A 15,616-nucleotide genomic window follows, 5' to 3' on the forward strand; every position below is an offset into this window, starting at 1 on the left:
GAAAACGGTCTAGCTCTCGCAGCTGTGGACTTTTGGGGTAAGCACATGCAAGAATTGGACCAGGGCTTCCCTGGTGGCGCAGTGGTTGAGAATTCGCCTGCCGATGTAGGGAACACGGGTTCGTGCCCCGGTCCGGGAAGATCCCACATGCCCCGGAGGGGCTGGGCCCGTGAGCCATGGCTGCTGAACCTGCGCGTCTGGAGCCTGTGCTCCGCAGCGGGAGAGGCCACAGCAGTGAGAGGCCCGCGTACCGCAAAAAAAAAAAAAAAAAAAAAAGATCCCTAAAAGAATTGGACCAGATCAGAGCCTGAGTAGTCCCCACAGGGCCCACAGCACATCCAGAGACCAGCCCAGAGGCACAGGAGAGCCTCTTCGGGAGGTGGAGGTGGGTTGTGGCTCATGGCATGTGCAAGGACACAGCGGAGACCCCAGGGAAACATAATTATTACTATTAATTTTATTATGTTTCAATTTGTTCTGTTGTTGGTTCCAGCTTTTTTTTTTTTTTTGGTTTTTCTCTGTTTGTTTATTTGGTGGTGGAGTTTTTGTTGTTTTTCTTTTTTTAATTTAGTCTCTTGGGATCTCCATGTTTCATAACATATTTTTAAAATTTTCTTTATACATCCTATTTTTACTTTGCTTTTCTGTGGTTTTGTGTTCTTTTCCCTTATTTTTTCTTCAGTATATATATGTATATATATATTTTAAATATTTCCATTTCTTCTTTGCTTTTCTGTTGTCCTGTGATTTTTCCCTTTTTATTTCATTTTATTATTTTTTTAAAAATAATTTTTATTGGTTTGTTCTGTTTCCTTGCTTCATTCTTCAGTTGGCACACTGCTTTGGTTTTGTTTTTAGGTTATGTGTTTCTGTTAGCTTTAATCCTAATTGTTTGATTTCATTTTTGAGCTCTTCTATTTGTCTGGTTGTTCTCTTGCTTTCTGTTTTATTTGGCTCTGTGTTTGTTTCTTTTACATGTGTGCGTTTCCTTGTCTCTGTTTTTGTTTATTTGATTTTGTTTTTACCATTTCTCAGGGGTTTTGTTTGTCTTTTTTTTTCTTTAATTTTGCATTTTATTTTATTTTTTTTATATTTCTGTTTCTACATTGCCTTTCTGTTGTTCTGTCTTCTTTCCCCTTTTTCTTTTCTTTTTATTTTTTAATCATTTTTGTTGGTTTGTTTTGTTTCTTTGCTTCATTCTTCACTTGGCACTCTGCTTTGCTTTTGTGTTTTGGTTTTGTGTTTTTGTCAGCTTTCTTCTTAATTGCTCCATTTTGTGCTTGGGTTCTTTTGTTTGTCTGCTTGTTCTCTTGCTTTTTGTTTTGTTTGGTTCTGTTTTTGTTTCTTTTGTGTGTGTGCGTGTTTCCTTGTTTCTGTTTCTGTTTGTTTTATTTTACTTTTCACCATTTGTCTGGGGTTTTGTTAGTCTTTTAAATTAACTTTATTGTCAGGACGAGTGACTTGTGGGGTCTTGGTCCCTTGACCAGATGTCGGGCCTGAGGCTCTAGGGTGGGAGCACCGAGTCCAGGATGCTGGACCACTAGAGAATTCCCTGTCCCAGGGAAGATTAATTACCAAGAGCTCTCACAGAGACCTCTATCTGAATCCAAGACTCAGCTCCAACCAACTGCCAGCAGCTTCCAGCAATGGACGTCTCACACCAAACAACAAACAAGACAGGAACACAAGGCCACCCATCGTCACACAGACTACCTAAAGTCATACTAAGCTCATAGACACACCAAAAACACATCACCTGACATGGCCCTGCTCATCAGAGGAAAAAGACTCAACTCCACCCATCAGAACATAGGCACCAATCCCTCCCATCAGGAAGCCTACACAAGACAATGGACCAACCCACTACCGAGGGCAGAGAACTGAAGCAAGAGGAACTACTTACAACCCTGCAGTCTGGGGAAAGGAGACCTTAAATACTGTAAATTAAACAAAATGAGAAGACAGAGAAATTTCTTACAGGTAAAGGAGCACGATAAAAACCCACAAGACCAAATGAATGAAGAGGAAATAGGCAAACTACCTGAAAAAGAATTCAGAGTGATGATAGTAAAGATGATCCAAAATCTCAGAAATAGAATAGAGAAAATACAAGAAACGTTTAAAAAGGAACTAGAAGAACTAAAGAGCAAACAAACAGTAATGAACAACACAATAACTATAATTTAAAATACTCTAGAACGAATCAATGGCAGAATAACTGAGGCAGAAGAACAGATAAGTGAGATGGAAGATAAAATGGTGGAAATAACTGCCACAAGCAGAATAAAGAAAAAAGAATGAAAAGAATGGAGGACAGTCTCAGAGACCTCTAGGACAGCATTAAGTGTGCCAACATTATAGGTGTCCCAGAAGAAGAAGAAAAAAGGAAAGGGTCTGAGAAAATATTCGAAGAGATTAGAGTTGAAAACTTCCCCAACATGGGAAAGGAAATAGTTAATCAAGTCCAGGAAGCACAGAGAGTCCCATACAGGATAAATCCAAGGAGAAACATGCTGAGACACATATTAATCAAACTAACAAAAATTAAACACAAGAAAGAATATTAAAAGCAGCAAGGGAAAAGCAACAAATAACATAGAAAGGTATCCCCATAAGGTTAACAGCTGATCTTTCAGAAGAAATTCAACAGGCCAGAAGGGAGTGGCAAGATATATTTGAAGTGGTGAAAGGGAAAAACCTACAACCAAGATTACTTTACCCAGCAAGAATCTCATTCAGATTACTCAGCCATAGAAAGGAATGAAATTAGGTCATTTGTAGAGACGTGGATGGATCTAGAGATTGTAATACAGAGTGATGTAAGTCAGAAAGAGAAAAACAAATATTGTATATTAATGCATATATGTGGAACCTAGAAAATGTTACAGATGAACCAGTGTGCAGGGCAGAAATAGACACAGATGTAGAGAACAAATGTATGGACACCAAGCGGGGAAAGTGGTGGGGGTGGTGGGGTGGTAGAATGAACTGGGAGATAGCGATTGACATATATACACTAATATGTATAAAATAGATAACAAATAAGAACCTGATGTATAATAAGTAAATAAAATAAAATTCAAAATAAAATGGATCTCAGATTCTACAGAGAAATCAAAAGCTTTAAGGAAAAGCAAAAGTTCAGAGAATTCAGCACCACCAAACCAGCTGTACAACAAATGCTAAAGGAACTTCTCTAGGCAGGAAACACAAGAGAATGAAAAGACTTACAAAAACAAACCCCAAACAATTAAGAAAATGGTAATCAGAACATACATATCAATAATTACCTTAAATGTAAATGGATTAAATGCCCCAACCAAAAGACACAGACTGGCTGAATGGATACAAAAACAGGACTTGTATATAGGCTGTCTACAAGAAACCCACTTCAGACCTAGGGACACATACAGTCTGAAAGTGAGGGATGGAAAAAGACATTCCATGCAAATGCAAATCAAAAGAAAGCTGAAGGGCTTCCCTGGTGGTGCAGTGGTTGAGAGTCTGCCTGCTGATGCAGGGGACATGGGTTTGTGCCCCGGCCTGGGAAGATCCCACATGCTGTGGAATGGCTGGGCCCATGAGCCATGGCCGCTGGGCCTGCATGTCTGGAGCCTGTGCTTTGCAACGGGAGAGGCCACAATAGTGAGAGGCCCACATACAGCCAAAAAAAAAAAAAAAAGAAAGAAAGCTGAAGTATCAAGACTTGTATCAGACAAAATAGACTTTAAAATAAAGATTATTACAAGAGACAAGGAAAGACACTATATAATGATCAAAGGATCAATCAATGAAGAAGATATAACAATTGTAAATATCTATGCATCCAACATAGGAGCACCTCAATACATAAGGCAAATGCTAACAGCCATAAAAGGGAAAATCAACAGTAACACAATAATACTAGGCAGCTTTAACATCCCACCTACACCAATGGACATATCATCCAAACACAAAATAAATAAGGAAACACAAGCTTTAAATGACACGGTAGACCAGATGGACTTAATTGATTTTTATAGGACATTCCATCTAAAAATAACAGAATACAATCTCTACTCAAGTGCACATGGAACATTCTCCAGGAGACATCATATCTTGGGTCAAAAATGAAGCCTCAGTAAATTTAAGAAAATTGAAATCATATCAAGCATCTTTTCCAACCGCAGTACTGTGAGACTAGATATCTATTACAGGAAAAAAAAAACCTGTAAAAAATACAAGCACATGGAGGTTAAACAATATGCTACTAAATAACCAAGAGATGACTGAGGAAATCAAAATATACCTAGAAACAAATGACAATGAAAACATGATGACCCAAAACCTATAGGATGCACCAAAAGCAGTTCTAAGAGGGAAGTTTATAGCAATACAATGCTACCTCAAGAAACAAGAAAAATCTCAAACAAAAAACCTTACCTTACACCTAAAGGAATTAGAGAAAGAAGAACAAAACAAAACAAAACAAAACAAAAAACCAAAATTAGCAAAAGGAAAGAAATCATAAAGATCAGATCAAAATTAAATGAAAAAGAAATGAAGGAAACAATAGTAAATCTGGTTCTTTGAGAAGATAAACAAAATTGATAAACCATTAGCCAGACTCAACACGAAAAAAAGGGAGAAGACTCAAATCAACAGAATTAGAAGTGAAAAAGGAAAAGTAATGACTGACACCACAGAAATACAAAGGATCATGAGAGACTACTACAAGTAACTATATGCCAAAAAAATGGACAACCTGGAAGAAATGGATAAATTCTTAGAAATGTACAACCTCCCAAGACTGAACCAGGAAGAAATAGAAAATATGTGTATAACAATCACAAGTACTGAAATTGAAACTGTAATTAAAAATTTTCCATCAAACAAAAGCCCAGGACCAGATGGCTTCACAGGTGAATTCTATCAAGTATTTAGAGAACAGCTAACACCTATCCTTCTCAAACTCTTCCAAAATATAGCAGAGAGAGGAACACTCCCAAATTCATTTTATGAGGCCACCTTCACTCTGATACCAAAACCAGACAAAGATGTCACAAAGAAAGAAAATTACAGGCTAATAACACTGATGAACATAGTTGCAAAAATCCTCAATAAAATACTAGCAAACAAAATCCAACAGCACATTAAAGGGATCATGCACCATGATCAAATGGGGTTTATCCCAGGAATGCAAACATTCTTCAATATATGCAAAGCAATCAATGTGATACACTATATTAACAAACTGAAGGATAAAAAACTTATGATAATCTCAATAGATGCAGAAAAAGGTTTTGACAAAATTCACCACCGATTTATGATAAAAACTTTCCAGAAAGTGGGCATAGAGGGAACCTACCTCAATATAATAAAAGCCATATATGACAAACCCACAGCCAACATCAGTCTCAGTGGTGAAAAACTGAAAAGTTTTCCTCTAAGGTCAGGAATAAGACAAGGGTGCCCACTCTCACCACTGTTACTCAACAGAGTTTTCAAAGTTTTAGCCATGGCAATCAGAGAAGAAAAAGAAATAAGAGGAATACAAATTGGAAAAGAAGTAAAACTGTCACTGTTTGCAGATGACATGATACTATACATAGAGAATCCTAAAGATGCCACCAGAAAACTGCTAGAGCTAATCAATGAATTTGGTAAAGTTGCAGCATACAAAATTAATGCACACACATCTCTTTCATTCCTATACACTAATAATGAAAGATCAGAAAGACAAATTAAACACTCCCATTTACCACTGCAACAAAAAGAATAAAATACCTAGGAATAAACCTACCTAAGGAGGTAAAAGACCTGTACTCAGAAAACTATAAGAAACAGATGAAAGAAACCAAAGATGACACAGATGGAGAGATATACCATATTCTTGGATTGGAAGAATCAATATTGTGCAAATAACTAAACTACCCAAAGCAATCTACAGATTCAATGCAATCTCTATCAAATTACCAATGGCATTTTTTACAGAACTAGAACAAAAATCTTAAAATTTGCATGGAGACACAAAAGACCCCAAATAGCCAAAGCAATATTGAGGGGAAAAAAAAAAAATGGAGCTGGAGGAATCAGAGTCCCTGACTTCAGACTATATGACAAAGCTACAGCAATCAAGACAATATGGTACTGGCACAAAAACAGAAATATATAGATCAATGGAACAGGATAGAAAGCCCAGCGATAAATCTATGCATGTATGGTCACCTTATCTTTGACAAAGGAGGCAAGAATATACAATGGAGAAAAGACAGGCTGTTCAACACGTGGGGTTGGGAAAACTGGACAGCTACGTGTAAAAGAATGAAATTAGAACACTTCTTAATACCATACAAAAATAAACTCAAAGTGGATTAAAGACCTAAATGTAAGACCAGACACTATAAAACTCTTAGAGGAAAACATAGGCACAATACTCTATGACATGAATCATAGCAAGATCTTTTTGACCTACCTCTTAGAGTAATGGAAATAAAATAAAAAATAAACAAATGAGACCTAATGAGACTTAAAAGCTTTTGCACAGCAAAGGAAACTATAAACAATGAAAAGACAACCCTCAGAATGGGAGAAAATATTTGCAAATTAAGCAACCGACAAGGGATTAATCTCCAAAATCCACAAGCACCTCATTCAGCTCAATATCAAAAAAACAAACAACCCAATCCAAAAACGGGTGGAAAACCTAAATAGACATTTCTCCAAAGAAGACATACAGATTGCTAACAAACACATGAAAAGATGCTCAACATCACTCATCATTAGAGAAATGCAAATCAAAACCACAATGAGGTAACACCTCACACTGGTCAGAATAGTCATCATCAAAAAATCTACAAACAATAAATGCTGGAGAGGATGTGGAGAAAAGGGAACCCTCCTGTACTGTTGGTGAGGTTGTAAGTTGGTGCAGCCACTATGGAGGACAGTATGGCGGTTCCTTAAAAAACTAAAAATAGAACTACCATATGACTCAGCAATCCCACTACTGGGCATATACCCTGAGAAAACCATAATTCAAAGAGTCATGTACCACAGTGTTTATTGCAGCACTATTTACAATAGCCAGGACATGGAAGCAGCCTAAATGTCCATTGACAGATGATTGGATAAAGAAGATGTGGCACAGACAATGGAATATTACTCAGCCATAAAAAGGAACAAAATTGAGTTTTTTGTAATGAGGTGGATGGACATAGAGTCTGTCATACAGAGTGAAGTAAGTCAGAAAGAGAAAAACAAACACTGTATGCTAATGCACATACATGGAATCTAAAAAATTGGTACTAATGAACCTAGTGGCAGGGCAGGAATAAAGATGCAGATATAGAGAATGGACTTGAGGACACAGCAGGGAAGGGGAAGCTGGGACGAAGTGAGAGAGTAGCATGGACATATATACACTACCAAATGTACAATGGATAGCTAGTGGGAAGCTGCTGCATAGCACAAGGAGATCAGCTCAGTGCTTTGTGACCACCTAGAGGGGTGGAATAACGAGAGGGGGAGGGAGGTGCAAGAGGGTGGGGATATAGGGATATATGTATATGTATAGCTGATTCACCTTGTTTGTTGTACAGCGGAAACTAACACAACATTGTAAAGCAATTATACTCCAATAAAGATATTAAAAAAAAAAAGAATGAGTAGGTACCTAGAAGTTTGTATAAAGGGAGGCAGAGAGTTAAGGAATTTCTTGGTAATTGCTTTATTTTGCCAAACAAACAAGAAGCATGACGGTTTGATAAGAATAAGGAGGGGAGGATAGTAGGGCAAGAGAGTAAAATGAGAATTGAGGATTTGTAATAGCAACTGGATAGAGAGTGGACCATCTAGGGATCCAAAGTTTGCTAGACACTGCTAAGAGGACATCTCACTGCTTGCTGAAGTGGGTGCTGGGAATCCAATGTGGTTTTTCTTCAACTTATTGTAGTTTGGCTACAGTCATGCAGAAAACAAAGAGTTGGATTGAACAAGGGATTTGATTTTTTTCAAAATGAATGTGCATAAAAAATGTTGGAACATGAAAGTTAAGGATAATGGGGCATGATTTAAAATAATGCATGTGGCTAAGTGATTTAAAAGAGGTGAAAGCTAGAGGGGGTTGGCAGAGTGAGCAAGAGACTGGAGAATTTGGTGAGAGAAAAGAGTAGGAAGAAGCAGTGAGTAAGGAAAACGTACATGGTTGAAGTTAGAAACTGGAATATGAAGTGTGCCCCAGTCTGTTACTTCAGACGCCTTCTTGCTAGCACCTAACAGGAAACCTGCTGTGGTCAGTTCTTGTCCTTTATGACTCAAAACTGATTTCCAGACAAAATATCTGTACCATTCTCTAGTAGGTTTATGTGACTATTGGATGAATAAAGTTATGGGAAGTGTGGAATTCCCTTTATTAGAGTTCTTAAATTCTAAGAATGCTTGAAGATGTAGGGTTTTTTTTGGTTGTTATTGATTTTGTCTGCCCAGAACGCCTTTCCTTCCTTTTTCTAGTTTAAAGAGTGACGAAGGGAGAGTAAATGCCATTCCTCATTGATCTTTTCAGAGAGTGACTCACAGTGCAAAATTTTATCAAGTGGGACGTCCCCTAGAGCTGTATCAGCTGTGGGGAAGAGCATGATTTTCTTTCACAGAAAATTTTCTACCCTGCACAATTTGGAGGAGAGGCATTCATATTCTTCAACTCACCTTTCGAATGGAATATAAAATATGGCCATAGCAATGAGCAATGACACCCACAGGTACCACCATGCAGTCAAGAAATAAGAAAAGCACAAAGGAGGAGTCGCTGGTGTCCTTGGATTTCCAATCCACAGCACAGCCTAGTACATGCACATCCAGGATATACCTGTGTCAGCCCAGGAGAGGTGACCCTGACCTCACCAGCGAGTATAGCCAGATGTACGTAATGGCCCTCCAGGCCCAGGAAAAACTGATCACTCTGTTATGGATCATGCCAATATAACGTTCACAGGCCAGTGTAGTTAGGGTGATAATGGAAAAAATACCTGCAAGAAGAGAAAGTGGGACAGCATAGCACGGCACTGTGGGGTTGTGGGAGAAGACAGGCAGAACAGAGCAATACATTCTCCGCTGGCAATACCTTACAGAGTATCTGGAACCAACAAGGTGCTCTAAAAGCCAAAATACCTTAATAGAGATAACGCCTCACAGTCTCCAGGAAACTCAGTTGGAAACATGTTTACTCATAAAGAAAATGTGGAATGGAAAATGGCATGTGAGTTATAGCAGGACAAAAATAAAAGCTCTAAAATCAGCTCTAGCCCAATGGTACAGCTGTTGTGTTAAATTTTCTGCCAAAGAGAAACTCTGGAGCATTTCAAGAAGAGTCACTAAAAAAAAAGTCTCTTTTGGTTTTGACTTCTCTCAGGTATCTGACTCGGCTATAGAGGTAAAGTCAAAGTGGGTTCCACAAATGTGAACTGACCAAAGTGATGGTAAAATTACACAAGAGCTGTCCTAACCTACCTACTAGCAGCGTCAGCCTATGAACTTTCACATGCAAGACTGCTGACAGAGATGGAAGTCTTCTGTGCTCCTGTGTCTTCATCTATACTTTTATTTTGCAACAAATAGGCTTTAACAAGATTATCCATTTATTTCTCTGCCTCTCCCGAGAGAGCAATTTATTCACTCAATAATTTATATATTTCATATATTAATTTGCTTATTCATTAACTGCCTGTGTCAATAACGGTGCTAGAAAATTGACGTGAAGTGGTGAGTGAAACAAGGTTTTGTGGAACATATTACAGTCCAGTGGGTAAAAGAGAAGAGATAATAACAAACCAAAAAGCAAAACAAGTAAATTAGTGAAGTGCTATGAAGGAACGAGACGGTGCAGAGATAGAGAATAATGTGAGGTGAGGCAGGAGAGGGCATAAAGGGAAATGTGGACAGGGTGTCAGGAAAAACCTCATTGTGCTCAGAGCTGAAATCGGGAGCCAACATTGTGATGTAAGAACACAGGAGTTTACTGAATTTTCCCTTCTTATTATTTAGTTCAAAGCAATAAGAAATTTAAAAAATATAATATAGTTTTTGACCATAACTGTGTCTTAGCAAGCACAATGGGCTTCAAGTCCTGAACTCAGTTGCTATTATTCAGTACCATGACCAGTTAGTACAGACCTAGAGAGAGCAAGCCTTGCATTCCTCAGGCCCTCCCAACAGCACGGGTATATATAAGTAGCAGGCTTAGTCACACTGACTTAGTCTTGGATGGTGACCCATTTGAACTGACCTAAACTACATCCCTTTGTTGCAAAATATATGTCAGCCTCTTTTTTTTTTACTAGCGAATTTCAATCCTGAGTCCAAATTACTTTCTATATTCTAATTGATTCCCAGATCACACCCCAGGAGGATGAAAATGCACGGATAATCTTACAACAATGTTACATGTACTTTTTAACTGATGTTAAGCCTAATTCTCTATTTCAGGTGACACTATGGGCAGGAAAGGGGAAGGTGACTGTTGCAAACTGGGCATCAGTTATGAGTCAAGCCCCATGGTAATCACTCTATATATAGTATTCCTTTGTTTTGGAAAAAGAGGTCCATGGCTCCAGAGGGTAAGAGATGGTGGAGACAATTTTGAGAACCCAGGACTGACTTCAAAACTTGATTTTGTTGTTACACAGCCTATTGTACTACAGGGCAACTTCTATTACCCTACAACTTCTATAGGGCTAGTGTGATGTCCCTGCTCCCCCTATAAAGCTGTGAATTGATCATGTATGTATTAAGTGCCTCTTACTCTGCTGAGTAGGTCTTGTAGGAGAAATCAGAGACATGTGGTCCCTACCTTCAAGGGGACTACAATATGCTTATAAAGCCAAGACTAACTCATATGCAACATTTAAGGGCAATGTAAGATGGGCAATGTAAGATGATACGTAATCATATGTTAAGTTTATTGTGCAACAACAAACCAGAAAAATGAAATCCCACTGGATTGTTTTTTGGGGATGGCTTCATGAAGAGGTAAAAGTTAAGTTGGATCTGAAAAGATGGACTACGTGTTAAGAAACAAAAAGTATCAGGGAGGGCATTTCTGACTGGAAGGAGAACTTCTACAAAGGCAAAGCAATCCTCTTTGAATTCGTGTAAGAACCTCTAAGACTCCAGACATGTGGAGAGGTAGAAATGTTAGTCATTACCAGGCTTGTACACATCTGACCATGCCTTCTGTCACTGTCTGTGGTCCACAATAGGGGTCTTCAATCTTTTTTCTAGTGTTTTTCCTAATAGAATTTTGAGAAACTATGTATACTCTCACATTTTTAAAGAGATATATTTAAATTCTTTTTACCTTAAGTTTAAAGACTCATGCAATGTAAATATAATTTTAATAGAGAAGAACGTTCTGTATTCTATTACAAGTTAATCGCTAAAGGGATATTGCCTATAAGCTTAAACAGTACATAATGACCCATCTCTGGGAACACTGACTTCCAGGTAATGAGCATTAAACTAAAATAACTTTGTTTAGCTCACAGGAAACATCCTGACTAGGCCTACCTGTGAATGACTGCAGGAAGGAAGAAATTAACACATCCCCTCCAGAGGCTGACTGGAACCAGGAAAGGTTTGACTTTACTCCCTCCCCTTTTGGTATAAAAGAAGCCTGAATTCTAACTCAGACAAAATGGTTCTTTGGGACACAAGTTCACCATCTTCTCAGTCTGCTGGCTTTCAAATAAAGTCACTATTTCTCGTCCCAAAAACTCATCTCTCAATTTATTGGTCTGTTGTGCGGTGAGCACTATGAGCTTGGACTCAGTAACATAAACATTGAAAAATATATTACTTTACTCTTTAAATATATCCAATGATTCATAAATGTTAGTAATTCCATAAACATATTTGTATCTATATTTGCATATATATATACTTACATGTCTATACACAAAAACCCACACATGTAGATGATTAATCATTTAAACTCATACTTCCCTTCTGCTTTTCCCTTAAAAATTTTTTATAGCAGTTTATTTATTTTAATTTTATCTTTTTATACAGCAGGTTCTTACTAGTTATCTATTTTATACATGTTAGAGTGTATATGTCAATCCCAATATGCCAATTCACCCCACCACCACCACTCCCCACCCCACTTTCCCCCCTTGGTGTCCTTATATTTGTTCTCTACATCTGTGTCTCTATTTCTGCCTTGCAAACAGGTTCATCTGTACTATTTTTCCAGATTCCACATATATGCATTAATATACCATATTAGTTTTTCTCTTTCTGACTTATTTCACTCTGTATGACAGTCTCTAGGCCCATCCACGTCTCTACAAGTGACCCATTTTCAATTATTTTTATGGCTGAGTAATATTCCATTGCAAATATGTACCACATATTCTTTATCCATTAATCTGTCAGTGGGCATTTAGGTTGCTTCCATGACCTGTCTATTGTAAATGGTGCTTCAATGAACATTGGGGTGCATGTGTCTTTTTGAATTATGGTTTTCACTGGGTATATGCACAGCAGCGGGATTATTGGGTCATATGGTAATTCTAGTTTTAGTTTTTTAAGGGACGTCCATACTGTTCTCCATAGTGGCTGTATCAATTTACATTCCCACCAACAGTGCAAGAGGGTTCCTTTTTCTCCACACCCTCTCCAGCATTTGTTGTTTGTAGATTTTCTGATGATGCCCATTCTAACCAGTGTGAGGTGATACCCCATTGTAGTTTTGATTTGCATTTCTCTAATAATTAGTGATGTTGAGCATCTTCTCATGTGCCTCATGGCCATCTGTATGTACTCTTGGAGAAATGTCTATTTAGGTCTTTTGCCCATTTTTTGATTGGGTTGTTTGTTTTTTTGATATTGAGCTGCATGAGCTGTTTATATATTTTGGAGATTAATCCTTTGTCCATTTATTCATTTGCAAATATTTTCTCCCATTCTGAGGGTTGTCTTTTCATCTTGTTTATAGTTTCCTTTGCTGTGCAAAAGCTTTTAAGTTTCATTAGGTCCAAATTTTTATTTTTGTTTTTATTTCCATTACTTTAGGAGGTGGGTTAAAAATGATCTTGCTGGGATTTATGCCAAAGAGCATTCTTCCTATGTTTTCCTCTAAGAGTTTAATAGTGTCTGGTCTTACATTTAGGTCTTTAATCCATTTTGAGTTTATTTTTGTGTATGGTGTTAGGGAGTGTTCTAATTTCATTCTTTTACATGTAGCTGTCCATTTTACGCATCACCACTTATTGAAGAGCCTGTCTTTTCTCCATTGTATATCCTTGCCTCCTTTGTTATAGATTAGTTGACCATAGGAGCGTGGGTTTATCTCTGGGCTTTCTATCCTGTTCCATTGATCTATATTTCTGTTTTTGTGCCAGTACCACATTGTCTTGATTACTGTAGCTTTGTAGTATAGTCTGAAGTCAGGGACTCTGATTCCTCCAGCTTCGATTATTTCCCTCAAGATTGCTGTGGTTATTCGGGGTCTTTTGTATCTCCATACAAATTTTAAGATTTTTTTGTTCTAGTTCTGTAAAAAATGCCATTAGTAATTTGATAGGGATTGCACTGAATCTGCAGATTGCTTTGGGTAGTATAGTCATTTTCACAATACTGATTCCTCCAATCCAAGAACATGGTATATCTCTCCATCTGTTTATGTCATCTTTGATTTCTTTAATTAGTGTCTTATAGTTTTCTGAGTACAGGTCTTTTGCCTCCTTAGGTAGGTTTATTCCAAGGTATTTTGTTCTTTTTGTTGCAATGGTGAATGGGATTGTTCCCTTAATTTGTCTTTCTGATCTTTCATTATTAGTGTATAGGAATGAAAGAGATTTATGTGCATTAATTTTGTATGCTGCAACTTTACCAAATTCATTGAGTAGCTCTAGCAGTTTTCTAGTAGCACCTTTTGGATTCTCTATGTATAGTATCATGTCATCTGCAAACAGTGAAAGTTATACTTTTTCTTTTCCAATTTGTATTCTTTTATTTCTTTTTCTTCTCTGATTGCTGTGGCTAAAACTTCCAAAACTATACTGAATAATAGTGGCAAAAGTGGACATCCTTGTCTTCTTCCTCATTTTAGAGGAAATGCTTTCAGTTTTTCACCACTGAGAATGACTTTTGCTGTGGGTTTGTCATATATGGCCTTTATTATGTTGAGGTGTGTTGCCTCTATGCCCACTTTCTGGAGAATTTTTATCATAAATGGGTGTTGAATTTTATCAAAAGCCTTTTCTGCATCTACTGAGATGATCATATGGTTTTTATTCTTCAGTTTGTTAATATGGTGTATCACATTGATTGATTTGTGTATATTGAAGAATCCTTGCGTACCTGGCTAAATCCCACTGATCATGGTGTATGAGCCTTTTAATGTGTTGTTGGATTCTGTTTGCTAGTATTTTGTTGAGGATTTTTGCATCTATATTCATCAGTGATATTGGTCTCTAATTTTCTTTTTTGTAATATCTTTGTTAGGTTTTGGTATCAGGGTGATGGTGGTCTCGCAGAATGAGTTTGGGAGCATTTCTTCCTCTGCAATTTTTTGGAAGAGTTTGAGAAGGATGTGTGTTAGCTCTTCTCTAAATGTTTGATAGAATTCACCTGTGAAGCCATGTGGTCCTGGACTTTTGTTTGTTGGAAGATTTTTAATCCCAGTTTCAATTTCATTACTTGCGATTGGTCTGTTCATATTGTCTATTTTTTCCTGTTCAGTCTTGGAAGGTTATACCTCTCTAAGAGTTTGTCCATTTCTTCCTGGTTGTCCATTTTACTGACATAAAGTTGCTGGTAGTAGTCTCTTATGATGCTTTGTATTTCTGTGGTGTCCATAGTAACTTCTCCTTTTTCATTTCTAGTTTTATTGATTTGCGTTCTCTCCCTCTTTTTCTTGATGAGTCTGGCTAAAGGTTTACCAATTTTGTTTACCTTCTCAAAGAACCAACCTTTGGTTTTATTGATCTTTGCTATTGTTTTATTTATTTCCATTTCATTATTTCTGCTCTGATCTTTATGGTTTCTTTCCTTCTACTAACTTTGGGTTTTCTTTGTTCTTCTTTCTCTAGTTCCTTTAGGTGTAAGGTTAGATTGTTTATTTGAGATTTTTCTTATTTCTTGTGGTAAGATTGTATTGCTATAAACTTCCCTCTTGGAACTGCTTTTCCTGCATCCCATAAGTTTTGAATCATCGTGTTTTCATTGTCATTTGTTTCTAGGTATTGTTTGATTTTCTCTTTGATTTCTTCAGTGATATTTTGGTTATTTAGTGACATATTGCTTAGCCTCCATGTGTTTGTGTTTTTTATATTTTTTTCCTGTAATTGATATCTAGTCTCATAGTGTTGCAGTCATAAAAGATGCTTGATATGATTTTAATTTTCTTAAATTTCCTGATGCTTGATTTGTGACCCAAGATGTGATCTATCCTGGAGAATGTTCTGTGTGCACCTGAGAAGAAAGTGTAATCTGCTGTTTTCGGATGGAATGTCCTATAAATATCAATTAAATCTATCTGGTCTATTGTGTCATTTAAAGCTTGTGTTTCCTTATTAATTTTCTGTTTGGATGATCTGTCCATTGGTGTAAGTGAGGTGTTAAAGTTCCCCACTCTAAT

The 15,616-nt window shown here is 37.3% G+C and overlaps 1 protein-coding gene across 1 annotated transcript in view; it reads right to left on the reverse strand.

Annotated features, from left to right (window-relative positions):
* Positions 1 to 15,616, reverse strand: part of OPN3 (opsin 3) — a 58,522-nt gene that overhangs the window by 7,839 nt on the left and 35,067 nt on the right. The window contains 1 exon segment of the mRNA XM_060020302.1: positions 8,686 to 9,005. Coding sequence (XP_059876285.1) covers positions 8,686 to 9,005 — 320 coding nt within the window.

Source organism: Delphinus delphis, chromosome 1 (assembly GCF_949987515.2).
Source record: "Delphinus delphis chromosome 1, mDelDel1.2, whole genome shotgun sequence".
Classification (NCBI taxonomy): Eukaryota; Metazoa; Chordata; class Mammalia; order Artiodactyla; family Delphinidae; genus Delphinus; species Delphinus delphis.